The sequence below is a fragment of the Diachasma alloeum genome, unplaced genomic scaffold, assembly GCF_001412515.2.
Source record: "Diachasma alloeum isolate Michigan unplaced genomic scaffold, Dall2.0 Dall_scaffold_00207, whole genome shotgun sequence".
NCBI classification, from domain to species: Eukaryota; Metazoa; Arthropoda; class Insecta; order Hymenoptera; family Braconidae; genus Diachasma; species Diachasma alloeum.
The window spans coordinates 1,359,845-1,376,851 of NW_021680372.1; the positions used below are offsets into that span (position 1 = coordinate 1,359,845).

The following is a 17,007-nucleotide window of genomic DNA, read 5'->3' on the forward strand; positions in this document are numbered from 1 at the left end:
AAAAAAAAATATGATTATCTATTTTCTTTTCTTAATTACCGGGACGACCAGAAGATATGTCAAAAGAAATTTCCTAATCAATTTAGAGATGAAACAACAATGTGACAACTATCAAGACAAATGGCAAGACATATACTATGATATGTGTTGCTATTAATGTTTAGAACAATATGATACAGGAAAGTATAACGCGTCACCACCCGCGGAAGCACGTGATCGCTCTCGTTATGAAAAATTGAGGAAGAGATGTATTTTGAATTTCATTTATCAACCACGAAATATTGTTGATTCAAAGGGTCAATTTTATTCTCAAAACTTTCCTATAAATATGAATTAGAACGAGTGACTTCCCATAAATAGAATGAAAATTTAATGGAAACAGTACAATAAAAATACACCAATTCGAATTTGAGGAAGTACACCAGCAAAATCTGAATTAATGAGAGGAGGAACCCGCTCAGTTGTAAAGTAACCAGGGATGGAAAAATAGGGAATTTGGCGTTCCTGAATATTAAATTACATTTTTCTATCATGATCTAAGAAAAATAATCGGAGATTACAATAAAATATCAAGTTGTATATCAGTAACCCATTAATCCTTTGAAATTTATAATTCTTCTGAATCGACTGGGAAATACATGAGTTTTTATTAGTACCAATCGTAAATTACCAAAATATTTGAAGGAATTTTCAATGACCTCTATTAACTATTGGCGATAGAAATAATCTAATAAAATGCCATTGGAGAATATTTGACTAACCAGGAATTTGATTTCTCAGATTACAGATTATTGAATAATAAATATTCACAATACCGAATTACTGGAATGGGCAAGTAAGGGGATTAAGTTATCTTCTTTAGAACATTTTCAAAATGAAAGACATTTTGTAAATTTGGAATTGAACCTTTGAAAAAATGGAAAAAAATTGTCCTAAAAGGTTGGGCCCAGATGATTCCGCACCATCTGAAACGTGCAAATTCATTATCCCCTAAAGAAACATTTTTTTCTACTTTTTGGCCCAATTTCAATTTCCAAATTCTCTTTGAAAAATAAAAAAAATGTCCTCAAAAGTTGGGCTCAGATGATTCAGAATCATCTGAAACGTACAGATTCATTATTCCCTAAAGTGGACAATTCGCGTGAGTTGTGCCAAAAGGTCGTATAAACATTTTTTTTGGTTTTCTCCAAAATTTGTGCCAAAAGGTCGTATAAACACTTTCCCAGGGGATATGAAATCTCCACGTTTCAGATGTTTCTGAGTCATCTGAGCCTATCTTTTCGGAACCAAATTTTTTTATTTTTCTACAAGTAATTTGAAAAATTTTGAAAATTCAGGCCAAAAGTTTGTATAAACACTTTCCCAGAAAATATGAAATCTCCACGTTTTGGATGATGCTGAGTCATCTAAGCCCAGTTTTACGGGACAATTTTTTTGATTTTTTTTACGCGTAATTTTCTCAATTTTTTGAAGATTTGTGCCAAAAGGTCGTATAAATACTTTCCCAGGGAATGCGAAATCTCCACGTTTTAGATGATGCCTGAGTCATCTGAGCTCAATTTTACGAGACAATTTTTTTAATTTTTTTACGCGTAATTTTTTGAATTTTTCGAAAATTTGTGCCAAAAGGTCGTATAAACACTTTCCCGGAGAATACAAAATCTTCACGTTTTGGATGATTCTGAGTTATCTGAGCCTAATTTTATGAGACAATTTTTTAAATTTTTTTACGCGTAATTTTTTGAATTTTTCGAAAATTTGTGCCAAAAGGTCGTATAAACACTTTCCCGGAGAATACAAAATCTTCACGTTTTGGATGATTCTGAGTTATCTGAGCCTAATTTTATGAGACAATTTTTTAAATTTTTTTACGCGTATTTTTTTTTCACTGAAAATTTGAGCCAAAAGGTCGTATGAACTCTTTCCCAGGGAATATGAAATCTCCACGTTTTTTATGATTCTGAGTCATCTGAGCCCAATTTTTCGAGACAATTTTTTTCATTTATTTATGGGGAATTTTTCAATTTTTTGAAAATATGGAACACCTTCCTAGGAAATAATAAATTTCCACGTTTCAGATATGTCTGGGTCATTTGAACCTAATTTTTCGGAACATGGTTTTTGGTCTGCTTAAAAACAATTAGGAGACTTTTTAAAAATTCGAGCCCAGGGATCATATACATACTTTTCCAGTAAAATTTACTTTTTTCAATTTCTTTGCAAAAAAAAAAGTTTTCGATGGAAAACAAAAAACATTTTTAATTAATGAAAAAAATCAAAAAACGGAAAAACAGGACAGAAATAATGTTATTGATTTAATAATGATATTTTCCGAAACAAAAAGTCAGTTCCACAAAAAAAATGTAAAATACAACGCGGAATTTTTAACTCTTTTCGGAATTTCAGGACATTTCTGGTGCTGTGAACAACTTTAAACCATGCTTAATCGAAAGAACGGGAAATTTTCGTCAATAATACATATTGAAGACTCAAAAAATGTCTTATAATTTCTTCTGACACCCAGAATTTCAACAAAAAGACGACAAAAAGTCGAAAATCAAAGAAATTGACTTTTCCGACGATAATGGGGAGAGTTTTTCAAAGCTCTTTTAATAGTAGAAAAAACCATCGGAAAAGTCTCCACAAAATTAAAATTTTCAAGGAACGAAACCGGACCAATTTTTGGCGAAATCACTCACAATACAATTTTGTGTTAATCATTCATTCCAGATTAACTCAAAAAGTGGTCCCAAAAAAATTCAGAATCATCTAAGCATGAATATTTATTAATCCCCCAAAAAACGGGAATACGCCCTTTTAGTTTCGTAAAAAAATTCTCAATTCCCTGTGAGTAAACCAAAAAAAATTGTTTCAAAAAATTACGTAAAAATGAGTTAGACTCATCTGAAACTTGGAGATTTTGTACTCTCTCAGGAAGTGATTATACAATCTTTGGGCCCAAATTTGGACAATCTTCGAATNCCCCTCCTCACATCTGAAATTCCCGATATTTGGGCACTCCTCCGGATGTATGGGGCACTTACGCCCCTTAAATACCTCGGTTGCAATTTTTTAGTTCAATCTGAAAATTTTCTAAAATTCGAAGAAAAATTCAGTATTGGTTTTAGAAAATATTTGTTCCTAAAAACAATCCCCGAATTTATTAGTTTTTGTGATCCCATCAAGGATAAAGTTTCAGAACAGGAGTTTCTCAAATCTAGAAACTAATGTCTATACGTCCTTTTGGCACAACTCACGAGAATTTCAATTTGTCAGATTACACNGAAAAGTCCATAGAAAAAATTTGATGTAAAAGAATAAATAATTTATTGCACTTTTTTGTATCCAAATTTTTTTATGGAGTTATTTTAAAAAATGTCTCAATAGAACGGCTAAAAGAAAACAGATACAATTATCAATAGCATCGTGTACGATGGGCCATAGTTTCGTATAGACTTTTTTTTTACTTTTCTAAGAATTTGGCCTAAAAGGTCGTATAAACACTTCCTAAGGGAATAGTAAATCTCCACATTTCAGATGATTCTGACAATTAGTTTCGGAGATATTTTTGAAATACTCACCGACTCCATTTTGTTGGTTGGGAATTGTTAATGCACACCGCCCTCTCCCCCAAATTTTCAGTAAAAATTTGCCATCTCCCTTAATTTTGAAGATATTTTTGAAAAATCTATGGACTCAATTTTCTTAGTTGTGAATTCTCAATGCACCTCCCCCTCCCCCCAAATTTTCGTAAAAATTCGCTCCCTTAGTTTCGGAGATATTTTGGAAAAACTCACCAACTCAATTTTAAACGTTTGTGATTTCTCAATGCCCAATCTCCTCCCCCCTCCCCCTCTTCGCAAAATCACCCCTCCTCACATCTGAAATTCCCGATATTTGGGCACTCCTCCGGATGTATGGGGCACTTACGCCCCTTAAATACCTCGGTTGCAATTTTTTAGTTCAATCTGAAAATTTTCTAAAATTCGAAGAAAAATTCAGTATTGGTTTTAGAAAATATTTGTTCCTAAAAACAATCCCCGAATTTATTAGTTTTTGTGATCCCATCAAGGATAAAGTTTCAGAACAGGAGTTTCTCAAATCTAGAAACTAATGTCTATACGTCCTTTTGGCACAACTCACGAGAATTTCAATTTGTCAGATTACACAATTAAATGAGTAATCCGAATTATTATCTGAGAATTACTCGAATAATTTGTAATTTCGGAATCGAATATTGCAGTTACTCTACTACCAATTTATAATCTGAAAATGACGATTACAAAATTCCTTTTTTAGTTAGGAATTGGAAATTCCTAATCTCAGCTGTAATATGTAATTTACTCCAGCAAATTTTTTTTCCTTCACAATGAGTATTTTTTGCCAAAAGACTTTTCCTCTACTGGAGAAATTCCGAATGGGCATTGTAAATTATATATATGAATTCGATTTCATTTTTAATCCCAATAAAATTCTGATGTAATTCTCGTTGTAATTACTATCGATTACTATAATTTATCGGAACTGATAATCGAAAATCACAAATTAAAAATTCTCAGTGTAATAAAATCTCTCCCGAAGAAATTTTACACATCGCATATATTTAGTAATTTTCAAGTAATTCGATTACAAATGTAATTCGAGGTTCCCATCCCTGAAAGTAATAAAAGATAGGTACATGAGGGTTATTAAACGTAGAGTTATCATTCATAAGTGAAGTTCATACATAATATTTGAACAAAAGATTCTTCTTTTAATGAACGAATACATTTTCGAACGCATCGTCTCCCCCATTTTGAATAATTGAATCGGGTAAATTGGTAATCATACTGAAAAAATGTATTTTGTCAAAAAATTTATATGTTGAAGATTCTGTTTAATTTGAATTTTTGGTTAGAAAGAATTCAAATCTCTATTTTTGAGCGATTGAAAAAAATGTTCACATACAGAACGGAATTCCTAAGGGAAACGTATACCAAAGAGAGTACTTTTAAAAATTGTCATCGAAAAACAACCATGTTTTTTCCCCGGTTGAATCTATGCTTAACAAAGACGGTCCATTCTCACATCTCCCTAAATTCACCAATTTGAATGTTTTTTATAATTTTTAATTTTTAATTCGTTAAAGGTATCCTGAAGAGGTGGCAGTTGATATTCTACGGAACCGCAACAAACCCAATAAGGATTCGAACGCGACAATTTAATCCGGTACAGCAACAGACGAATTATCCTTCCTTCCCAATAGATCACTCAGTGGCATTGGATCGTCTTTTTGGCAACGACTACTATCGGTCATCTGGGTTTCAGAATTACCAGGGGCAGTATGCTGGTGCTGCATCTAACGTACAGGCGTCAGTGGCATCCTTGGATGGCTCATCAGCCCCAATTCTTACCAATCGATTGCCGGGAGACATTGTAGACGACGTCTCCAGGAATCTCCAGGGCTCATTGGATCCGTCAAGGAGAATTGTGCACGAGTGCGATCCACAGTGCGATCACCAGGGCTGCTATGACAAGGGACCCACTGAATGCGTCGCTTGTAAGACGTACAGGCTTGACAAGTGGGTATTTTAGTACTTTTTTATTAATTGAGGAGGTGGGAACTAATTACAAAATTAATTAAAAAATCACAATCAGTTCTAAATTCTCGATTCTTCTAAATTATTTTTTTGAAAATTATATTTTTGATTCTTGAGTATATCTTGGAAACTAATGATCTTGAGGGTAGACCACAGTAAAATTCTAAAGTCGCTCGGACCCTATATGATCTCCATGATCCTTAATCTGACCCTCGTGACCCTCGCTATACCCCTCGTAGCCTGTACCTTGACCCTTCATTTCTGGCTCTTAATTTTGAAGTCTTGATTTCGAGCACCAAATTTTCATCACCAAAAGTCGATTTGAATTTTTACATTATAGAAAGATTTTGACCTTTGCGACGTTAATCTTTCCCTTGTGACCCTCATTTCGATCCTTAATTTGACCCTCAGTATAACCCTCGTGAACCTTATTTTAACCCTGGTGACCTTTAGTTTCTGACCCTTGGTTTTTGATCCCCATCCCCCTGATTTGGACCTTTACTCTGACCCTTGTGACCTTTAATCTAATCCTTGTAAAACTTATTTAGACCCTTAATCTGACCCTTGTTAACCTTATTTGGATCCTTAACTTGACCCTGGTAATCCTTAATCTTGCGACCCTTAATTTGACCCTTGTGGTCCTTATTTGGACCCTTATTCTGACCCTTGGGACCCTTCTGGCCTTTGTGATCTTTATTTTGACCCTCGTGACTCTTATTTTAACCCTCATAACCCTTATTCTGACCCTCATGACCCTTGTGGCCCTTTATTTCGGAGTCTCTATTTCGAGTACCTAGTTTTTATCACCAGAAGTCGATTTGGATTTTTATAATATGGAGAGATGATGAGAGTTTTTGGTATTTGTTAAGGCCCTCAATGAATTGAAAAAGAAGCAAACTCCGTGAGATTCCAAAACTTTGAAAATTATTCAAATGCCTGAACTTTTAATCGATTAACCCCTCATGGATTGGGCCCTTCTGTTACCAAGCGTAGTGTGTACTCAATACGACTCGAATTCGATCATTTCTAATGGTTGGAAAATTATGAAACCGGTATCTAATTGAAGCTACAGTATTCCGGTTTCCAATTTTGTTTGTATAATTATTCTTCATAGATTTGGGAATAATCAATTTTGAAAACAAGCGTTCACATTCGCATGGGTCGATATCATGCATCGACCGCCTACGTGAAGGGTTAAGGGGAGACCGAGGTGAAATTTAAAAGTCCTCATTAGAGCTCTAGACTTATTGAGCGAATTTTCATGTATGATAGGATATGTTAAAAGATCGGAAAAATGACGACGACGAGCCCATGAGTGTTGCCCCGCAAATCAACTAAAAACACAGATTTTCATTTTTACCTTTAAAATCGTCCAATTGCCTCCGCTCTCATCCGATTGACAATTTTTTTTCAAAATGTTCGTTAGTCTCCAAAGAATAAAGGTATGCACCCATTTTACAATCCATTAAACGGATCATGAAAAAATTGTAAATAAATGAAAAGTTGATAAATCAATGGGAAAGCAATAAATGAAAAAAAATCTTCAATTTTTTCATTATGTATCCAATGGATCGTAAAACGGATGTATACCTTTGTTCTTTGTAGTCTAATGAACTTTTTTTTTTAAATGCGAATCCGACAAAAATTGAGGTAATTGGACAATTGTAAAGGTAGAAATTAAAAACGTTATCTTTCATTTATTCACGGGGCAAAATTTATCGTAGTTATTATTTTTCCCACTTGTTAACATGTCCCCTGCTTCAACAAAGACTTTGAAATTTCACCGCGGTCTCTCCTTAAGCTAAAAATTTGTTCAGAAATAGTTGATATGTACACAAATGAAAACAAGCATGAATTTTGGAAAACATCCATATTTAGTATCATTCCATATTTATGTCTCATCACTGGAAAACTTCCTCGAGGATGTCCGAAACCAAACTTCATCTTATCCGTGTGGTTCTTTTGTTCCAAAGTTCGTCCGTCCAATTACTTCTTGTCTAATGTCAGTTCGTCCAATGACGCTTTTGGTCAATCATTTTTTTATCTAATTAAATTTTTGTCTAATTGTTTAAAAAAATGCATCCGGGTAAATCATGTAAAATATTCATGGAATTTATCTATAAAATCCTGTGAATCATTTACTATCCATTTTTTTAGCACATTTTTCTTGTATGCTAATGTCGAAAATGACCCTGGTTCTCCTTCTACCTACGACAAAATCCTATCCAACAATTAGTCCATACGCTAGCACTGGTTCTGTATGTACTACCGAGCAAATTGACTTTTATTAGTGGAGTTTATGTTTTCGATAGTGCTGAATCCGAATCCGAAGTCAGTTTTTCCAAGTTGCGGTCGGGTCTATTTATTTATAACAATTTAATTGTGTAAACGATCATATCACGAAAACCGTGGCAGATGGGGAAAAAGTATAAAACAAGCGATGTTTGAAATATAAAAGTACACATTTTTGTGATACCTGCCTAAAATGTGCACTTTTTTAAACGGGTAGTGTGAGTAAAGTGAACTTTCGCACTCGAAATTATCTTTACTCACGCCCTTGGACTTGACGCACATGTGCACAAAAACAACCACTTCACCCCCACTACTGTTCGGAACAGTGAGTTCGGCAGGTATCACAAAAAATAGGATGCTTTACATGTGCGTGCAAAAAAGTGGAACTTTACGCGCTAGTAACACAATATGATATTTTTGTCTTATCGAGATACGCGGTAGCGTATCGGCCAAAAAAAGTTTTGATCGACTGAGCAAAACATCAGGTCGAGCGCACCGCGTATCTATACACAACAGAACTACCCCCTCCACTACCTCTAAATGATTTACATTCGGTATAATGAAAACGGGACGACAAATCGGGAAAGTGTCGTTAGTTACATTATATAAATCGCCTATGAGCTTTTCAACGGAGTAACTATGGTAATTTTTGGATTAACAGTAAGAAAGATACGAGCATAGCAACGGCTTGATATTCACATTTTCGCGATTCACATTATAAAGTCGGAGAATCAAGTTGTAACGTTGCCAGCGCCGGTCCGACTGAGCCTCATATCCAACGTTGAAGTGTTGCCACCAGTGCATTTGAATGTGGGTTGTGATGTTGTTATGGAAAACCACGGGAAATGTTCTTCTTCACGTTAAATCACTTATTAGAATGGAACGGAAAATCGACTCGGTGTTCTATTTTGTTTTTTCTTGTCGAAAATTCGAATTTCATCCCGCCATATCTGTATTCATATGCGGACCTCGGACATAAAGGTAGTTTAGGCACTGTTTGTGAGATTATCGGTTTATGTTCGGAATGTGACAAAAGTGAGATGTGTCGAAAATATTGTGTGATCAAGTATTAAATGTCCGTGAATAGTTAAAGTCGAAAAGAAAATATTTATTTTTCATTNAACTACCCCCTCCACTACCTCTAAATGATTTACATTCGGTATAATGAAAACGGGACGACAAATCGGGAAAGTGTCGTTAGTTACATTATATAAATCGCCTATGAGCTTTTCAACGGAGTAACTATGGTAATTTTTGGATTAACAGTAAGAAAGATACGAGCATAGCAACGGCTTGATATTCACATTTTCGCGATTCACATTATAAAGTCGGAGAATCAAGTTGTAACGTTGCCAGCGCCGGTCCGACTGAGCCTCATATCCAACGTTGAAGTGTTGCCACCAGTGCATTTGAATGTGGGTTGTGATGTTGTTATGGAAAACCACGGGAAATGTTCTTCTTCACGTTAAATCACTTATTAGAATGGAACGGAAAATCGACTCGGTGTTCTATTTTGTTTTTTCTTGTCGAAAATTCGAATTTCATCCCGCCATATCTGTATTCATATGCGGACCTCGGACATAAAGGTAGTTTAGGCACTGTTTGTGAGATTATCGGTTTATGTTCGGAATGTGACAAAAGTGAGATGTGTCGAAAATATTGTGTGATCAAGTATTAAATGTCCGTGAATAGTTAAAGTCGAAAAGAAAATATTTATTTTTCATTGAGTGTAACAGAAAATGTTTTCATTCCGTGGAAAAAAATTCTCTAAATTAAAGGTATTATGGCGGGGCCCATAGCTGGAAAAAAAAGCAGAGAATTCAATGAAAATTGTTGAATACATTATTCGATCCATTTGAAAGCCGTGTACAAAATGTCAAGACCCCCAGCTAAATAATAACAATGGGAATAATTTTTGAAGTTGCTACTTATACACGCAGTTGAATGGGGCATCAGTAATTTTTGTGAATTTCCTACGTTATCGATAGATCAATAACGTAGGAAAAGCACTAAAATTACCGATGCCCTATTCAACTGCGTGTATAAGTAGCAACTTCAAAAATTATTCCCATTCTTATTGTTTATGTAGGAGTCTTGACATTTTGCACACGGCTTTCAAATAGATCGAATAATCTGTTCAGCAATTTTCGTTAAATTCTCTGCTTTTTTTCCAACTATGGACCCAATACCCTTAAGTAACAGTGAAATGGGAACAATTTTGTGATTATTTAGGAAAAATTAGGAGACAGTGGGATTAAATGGACACTTTGAACCCTTTTCAAAATGTTGATGTCTTATGGAAGTATTGATGAAATAGAATTTTTTTTAAAATTAGTACAGTCAACCCCTTTGTAATGAGCTTAAACCGAGCTCAATCGATAAATTTGTTCCTTGCTTATAAATATTGAAACAAGAAGTCAGAAGAGTCCATTCCACCCAATGTTTCCCTAATATTTTTAAAAACAAAAAAAAACAAAAACAGATGTTTTCAAAAAGAATTCTTTGTGAACATTTTGTTCGACTATTCCTGTAAGGAAATCAATTCATCTCTCCAAGAAATACAATCCACATAGGAATCATCAGAGCAAAAATTGCATGAGGAACAAAATCAAGTCGGAAAATTATTAATAGATGATTAAAAATTGAAATTCGGTGGAGACAATAAATCTGAAGTAGAACTGTTTATTTCCCTTCAATTGTTGATTCAAAAAATGTTCTATCCTATGAAAAATGAATGAGTTAAATTGAATTGAAAAGAACAAATTTCACCGGATGTAAAAACAGTCCTTGCTTATTTTGTAAAAAATAATGAAATCTGCCTAAAAACACAAAAACAAATGTTTTTGTAAAAAAACTGGGCCAAGAAAAAATTTTGTTTGATTCCTACTGGGAAGTCGAAATTTTTTAAAAATACATAGAAATAAAAAAGGAAGCCAAGTCAGGAATTTTGAATAAATGGTGATAGTGCACAATCAGGTTTCTATAAGAAAAATAGTTCTCAATGGAATAAGTATTCTAAAAAAATTCTCCATGAAATAAAAAAACAGTAGGAGCAGGACCAACGTTCTTGGCGCGGAGTTTTTCAACTCACTGTCTGTATCAATCTAATCCTCCATCCTTTGATCCGCGTCAAGAACGTTGGTCCTGCTCCTACTGATTTTTTATTTCATGGAGAATTTTTTCAGAATACTTATGCCATTGAGAACTATTTTTCTTACAGAAACCTGATTGTGCACTATCACCATTAATTCAAAATTCCTGACTTGGCTTCCTTTTTTATTTCTATGTATTTTTCAAAAATTTTGACTTCCCAGTAGGAATCAAACAAAACTTTTTCTTGGCCCAGTTTTTTTACAAAAAAAACTTTTTCCCCTAACAACACGGAGAAAAATATTCAGTAAAAATTACGAAACAATTCACGTAATCCGCAATGGGCAATCGTTTTCCGGCAATTTTTATAGGAATGAAAGAGAAGTAATCTGAAACATTCAGTGAATTTTCAGGTTCATCACCGAATAAAGTACGAAATTGTCACGTAATTTTTTCCGAAGAAGTAAAATCTTACAGAAACTTTCCGACTTATTATGCCTCCAAAATCCAAAATTCTTGAACGTTCAATAATTTTTATGAAGCTGGTGAGTTATTTTTACGTCCCGTTCCGTAAAATTTCTCAATCGTTGGGGAAAAATTACGGTACGACTTGCTTTTCCCACAATGGTGAGTCATCAGATGAGTTGTTTATTTTTCGCGGAACAAATCGTAGAATTTACGTGGCGATTCGTACAATTTCAATTCCGACTCACATTTTTTATTAAATTTTACTTCGCTCACGGATTACGTTTTGAAACGTAATTTTTACGTTTTTTTTTCTGGTAATTGTTATTGAATTTTTCTCTCCGTGTTTGATAAATAATGAGTTATTGGAGGTGCAAGCGAAGCGGGTGGTGTATTAGCACTTGCGCGAGGTTCCGGCACGCTCCGATGCATCTATCGGCAAACTCGATGGAGATAGAGAAAATCGGGCCAAATGAAAAATATTCGCCATCAAATTTCACATATAATTAGTTTTTGGAAATTGTTCCTCACATCTGACCGTTAATGAGATATTAACGCTCTTGTGCAGCATGATGGGGCAAATGACCACTGACGTTATTGTTTATCACAGTTTAGCGAGTAAATGGTTCTAGGTACGGAAGAAATGTTCGCATCGAAGCTGTTCCCTCATAAAAAATACATAGATTCGATCTTATGTCTTTTTGACATATCTCGATTATTTACAGAGATATAGCCTATTAAATATGTGGACTAAATATGCTGTGTAAAGTTCCGTCTTTAGTGTTTTTTTGTCTTTGATGTTAGTTATAAACCCACTCTTTGATTGGGTTTGTATCGTGATAGCCTATACGTTATTCTGGTTTCGTGTCGTTATTAATGAGTAATCGGATTTGGATTCCTCAGGTTTGTGTTTATATTTACCTGTGGTTATAGTGTATTTATGCCGTTTTTGGGTCATTGCTTTTGATAGAGGTCGAATTTAACGTACAATACATTGGACGAAATGTTTTTGGACGAAAAGTCATTGGACGAATGCTTTTTGGACCAAATGACCCCTACCCTATTTTTTGCAATTTCTTCAGTAAATTCGGATACACTTAAGTAAATATGGATATGGATATGAAATTACTATGGATATGGAAACATGGATTAGATATGGCCTTCACTGTATGCAGAAATTTTACCGACATCCGTTTTTTTTATTCGTTACATCAACTATGATCGAATAATTTAGCCCAGCCGAATAAAAATTTTAATCCTTGAACGATTTTTAAGTTTTTTGAAACCTTAAGAATCATTTGTTCTTACTCTTCGGAATTTGATATTTGTCCACTTTTTAGAGACTTGACAAATTCCAAGAGCTCTCAGATTCATGATTACAAAATCCAAAGACTTTTGAATTTCATCATGACTTCTGTATTTAGGGATATCTAAGCACTTCGTTCAAGTTAGCAGTTTTTTTCAAGCAAGAATTCAGTTTTGCCCAAAATCTTGCCACTGTCAAACTTTTTAGAGTTTTCCATTATTACTGAATAATTTTTTTTTTTGAAAATTTCTTCAATGAATATTGTGAACAATATTTTATTTAATTTCACATTTGATTTCAAAGTGTTCGTTAGACTTCAAAGAACAAAGGTATCCATCCGATTAAGGATTCATTGGATAGATGTCGGAAAAATTGAAGAATTTTTGTTTTCGTTTATTGCTTTCGCATTGATTTATCAATTTTTCATTTTTCCCATTTTTTTTTAATGATCCGTTCAATGGGTCGTAAAATGGATTCTTTTCAGACTAATGAACAGTTTGAAAAAAAAATTGTCAATCGGATGGAAATTTGCCTCACACTTGGACGATTTTTAAGGTAAAAATAAAAAAGGGCATTTTTTGTTGAATTATGAAGGCAAAATAGATTAGACTCGTAAATTTTCAGGCTTTTTAACATATTCTATATGAAAATTCGTCAATAACTCTTTAGCTCTAGCAAAGACTTTCAAATTTCATCACGGTCTCCCCTTCAGAAAGAGTTTCAAAAGGATTTCTTTGTGATGAATTTATTCCTCTAGAAAAAAATATTTTTTGACATGTTTCGATAAATCAGCTGGCTTCCAAGATATTTCCAGAAAAATGTCAACAGCAGTTTTGGACCATTTGGAAATGTCAGAAAATGTCGTCGTGAGTATTTGGAAAATATCTTTGAAGCCAACAAATTTGGAAGACAATGAAATTCTATTAAAAAAAAGTTGTCTGACATTTTGCTCCAGACATCTTCCTTTCAAAGATATTTGCAAAATAATACGTACATTTTTTTTCAACTCAAACTTTAATGAAAAATTTTTTTCATTGAAATCCTTTTCAAGTCTGTAACACTCTCACCCTCTTCCCCTCAGTTTCCCTCCTATAAAATTGAATTTCTGAAGAGCGAATTGCATGTCAATCCCTTCTCACGCCCAAGAAACTCTGAAATAATCTAAAATCGTCTTTTAAACTTTATAGTACATGTGTAAGTCGATGTCCGCCGAGAAGTTTCCCAAACCAGGGTGGCGTTTGTTGGCCTTGTCACGAGTCCTGTGAGACTTGCGCTGGGGCTGGTCAAGATTCTTGTCTCTCCTGTGCCCCAGCACACCTGCGTGTCACCGATCTCGCCGTGTGTCTGCAGCAGTGTCCTGAGGGCTATTATGAAAGTGAGTTAAATCATCTTTGATAGTGTAAGAGACAAATTACTCGGTTAAAAGTTTGATTTTGTCACTCCGAGATTATCTTTGCTGTTTCATTCAAGGAGCAAATTTAGACATAAATGTGTTCCGGTTTTTTTATTGTTTAAAGTGCTCAATTTATTATAAAATTATTTACACTGTCGTTGGATATATACATTGTTCAAAATTTCCGTTTAATCTACATTATCATTAGTACTGTTATTATTGTTATTATTAGATATTACTGTTTAATCTAGACTTTTATATTGCATTCTTTCAAGTAGTTACAAATTTGCTTAATATATTGAAAATCAGTTGTTTCTGTAAATTTTTCCGTTATATGGAGGAGAGCAGTATTTGGCTCTTAGCTTATTTAATAATTTAGTACATTGTGGAGTGAACTATGGACAATGCCATAATATGTGATCGAAGTCTTGAGATCTCGCACCGCACCGGCATTTTGGGTCACTGATAATGCCTATGCGATGCAAGAAGTCTCCAAGGTGGTAATGGTTTGCTCTGACTCTATTAACGCAAACAATGAATTCCTTGGAGAGTTTGCATTTTTGATACCAAGGTCTTGGAGTCTCCTTGTAGTCCTTGTAAAAGTATTGAACACCTTTCGGTTTTTTCTTCAGTCATCCGTAGCACATCTCGCCAATCTGTCAGCCCCCTCATTGCCCTAAATGCTTCGATGGGAGAGGATCCATAAAAAATTGATTTTTGTCGAGGGTTCAATGGACTTGGTGATTTTTAAACAGCTATTTGTTCCGAAATTTCAGTGGAACTTAAATGTGAAAATTTCCGAAGAGTGTACTTGAAATTTCAGTTAATAGTACATTACGCAACTAGTGCGGAAAGCAGACGGTTACTCACGAAGGCGGCGCAGCCGCCTGCTGTCCGCACTTGTTGCGTATTAGTATATTTCTAACCTAGGGAGGGAACTCTGACTTTGCGCCTACGCCGAGACGGAAAATCGCGTTCTAACCACGGGAAGTAAAATAAAGGACCCTCAGCCGCGTGCTTACCAACCTCGCCTTCGGCTCGGCTGGTAATTGCACTAGCGGCTGAGGATCCTTTATTTTCCCTCCCTAGGTTAGAAATATACTATTATATGATAAGTGCGTGATGATGTTTGGGGTGGAGGGGGGGGGCGAGTGGGGGGTCCAAGGGGCGAAGCCCCCCCTCCACTGAAGAAAAAAGATCACATTTATTTAAAAAAGTAATTGTAAAAAAGTGTGATTGAAAAATTTGATTTTCGTTACTGAATTCTCCATGACTTATTACTAATTTCTAGAAATCAATCACCAAATTGCAGTGAAATTTCGGTGAATTCAGTGACATATCTCTGAAAAGCAAAAGTAATTTTTTCCTGTGTTTCCTTGACATTATTTTGATCATTAGAATTCAATAAAGCCCTTAAGGTACAGTATTTGACCGAAGAAGGAGGTTTTGGCGATCCTGCTGTTGCTTCATTGGAGAATATTTCATTTCCATTTTCTTCAAATGTCACATCACCAATCAACTCCTCCTCATCAGTAAATAAATCCTCCTCACTGCCTAACTCTTCATCACTATCAGGAATTATACGATTTTGGCTCATTTTATCTGCTTCGAAAATCACCTTTTCATTTTTCAGTCATTCCATGTATTCACTATTCGGAGGTTAGATTTCCTTCCTTGTTATTCTCTTTTAATAGGTGATGCGCATGCGCGTCATGCGTTATTTCGGGTTTTAGTTAAATGTGGGTAGGCGCTCGAAACCCGCTAAAGTCCGTGCCAGGAAAGAAGTAACATCGGCTTGAGTGGTGGGGGCCGTGGATTGAAAGTTGAATTCAGGAGAGTGGGTACCCAGCGAGGTTCCTTCTTTCGTGGCGAGAACTATACTTTCCAGTTGACTATAGTCAACTGAAACCCATGCGGTTACACACGCACGTATCATATAAAAATGTTTAACCCTTCAGAACTCGCGCTCAGCCACCGACCTTCGTTACTCGCGTGGTGAGCGCTGTGCCACCCGTGCTTTCAGTAACGCAGCGTTGTCACGTTCATAGGTACGCGCCGAGCGTGCGGCGAGCGGGAAACAGCAACAGCGGAATTGAAAATTTTACATCCTTCGTTACTCGCGCTGGGCGGCACGGCGCCGCTTTTGCGTATGAGCCTCAACAATTTATTATTTTTCGTAGCCTTGATGGATTTTCAGCGGATAAGAACCTTGCTAATCCATTCTAAATGATTCAAGTTAGGCATTCTAATTTTTTCAATTTTTTGAAAACTCAATTTTGCAAGAGGCAAGCGAAAATTTGAAAAAGGCGGCGCGGCGCTTAGAGCGCGAGTTCTGAAGGGTTAACAGTGTAGACATCGCTGGACTAGTACTCGAAAATTGAGGGTCATCTATATAGACGGAAATTGACGGACAAAATTTATTCGGTCATTTCATGCTTACGGACAATCGTCATTTTGACATGGATACGTTTGATTTCATGATGGGTGGGTATTAGGCAGGCTCAAAAAACATTTGGTCCGAATTTCAATTGGCAAGTTTATAGAAACGAGAGCTCATTAGTTCAAATGACTGTGTGATTTTTTTCCGATTTTTAGCAACATTTCTAGTGCTTCCGCAAACGATTTGAAAATATACAAAAATATCTGACCCACTGGCAGTTCGTCATTATGGACGTTAGTGAAAAGTCAAATGATTTTATGGCGATCCCTTGTCAGGTAGCAAGAGTGTCGACCCAGTGTGATGTACAAGTGGGCATGTTCTAGGAAATATCTAAAGGTCCTGCCATTATGCTCACTAGTCACAAAATCGTCAATGTTAAGTAAACAACTGAAAACTTTTTTCTTTTACTTTATGTATTTTGAAACGATAATTTCAGATATCT

The 17,007-nt window shown here is 35.2% G+C and overlaps 1 protein-coding gene across 2 annotated transcripts in view; it reads left to right on the plus strand.

The window, feature by feature from the left end:
- Positions 1-17,007, plus strand: part of LOC107036245 (furin-like protease 2) — an 89,732-nt gene that overhangs the window by 44,668 nt on the left and 28,057 nt on the right. The window contains exons 6-8 of one of the 2 annotated variants that reach the window (XM_015254051.1): positions 5,129-5,208; positions 5,308-5,561; positions 13,920-14,107. In XM_015254051.1, coding sequence (XP_015109537.1) covers positions 5,129-5,208; positions 5,308-5,561; positions 13,920-14,107 — 522 coding nt within the window. Of the gene's footprint in view, positions 1-5,128; positions 5,562-13,919; positions 14,108-17,007 lie in introns of both variants that reach the window. The other variant, XM_015254052.2, reaches the window with a different exon arrangement.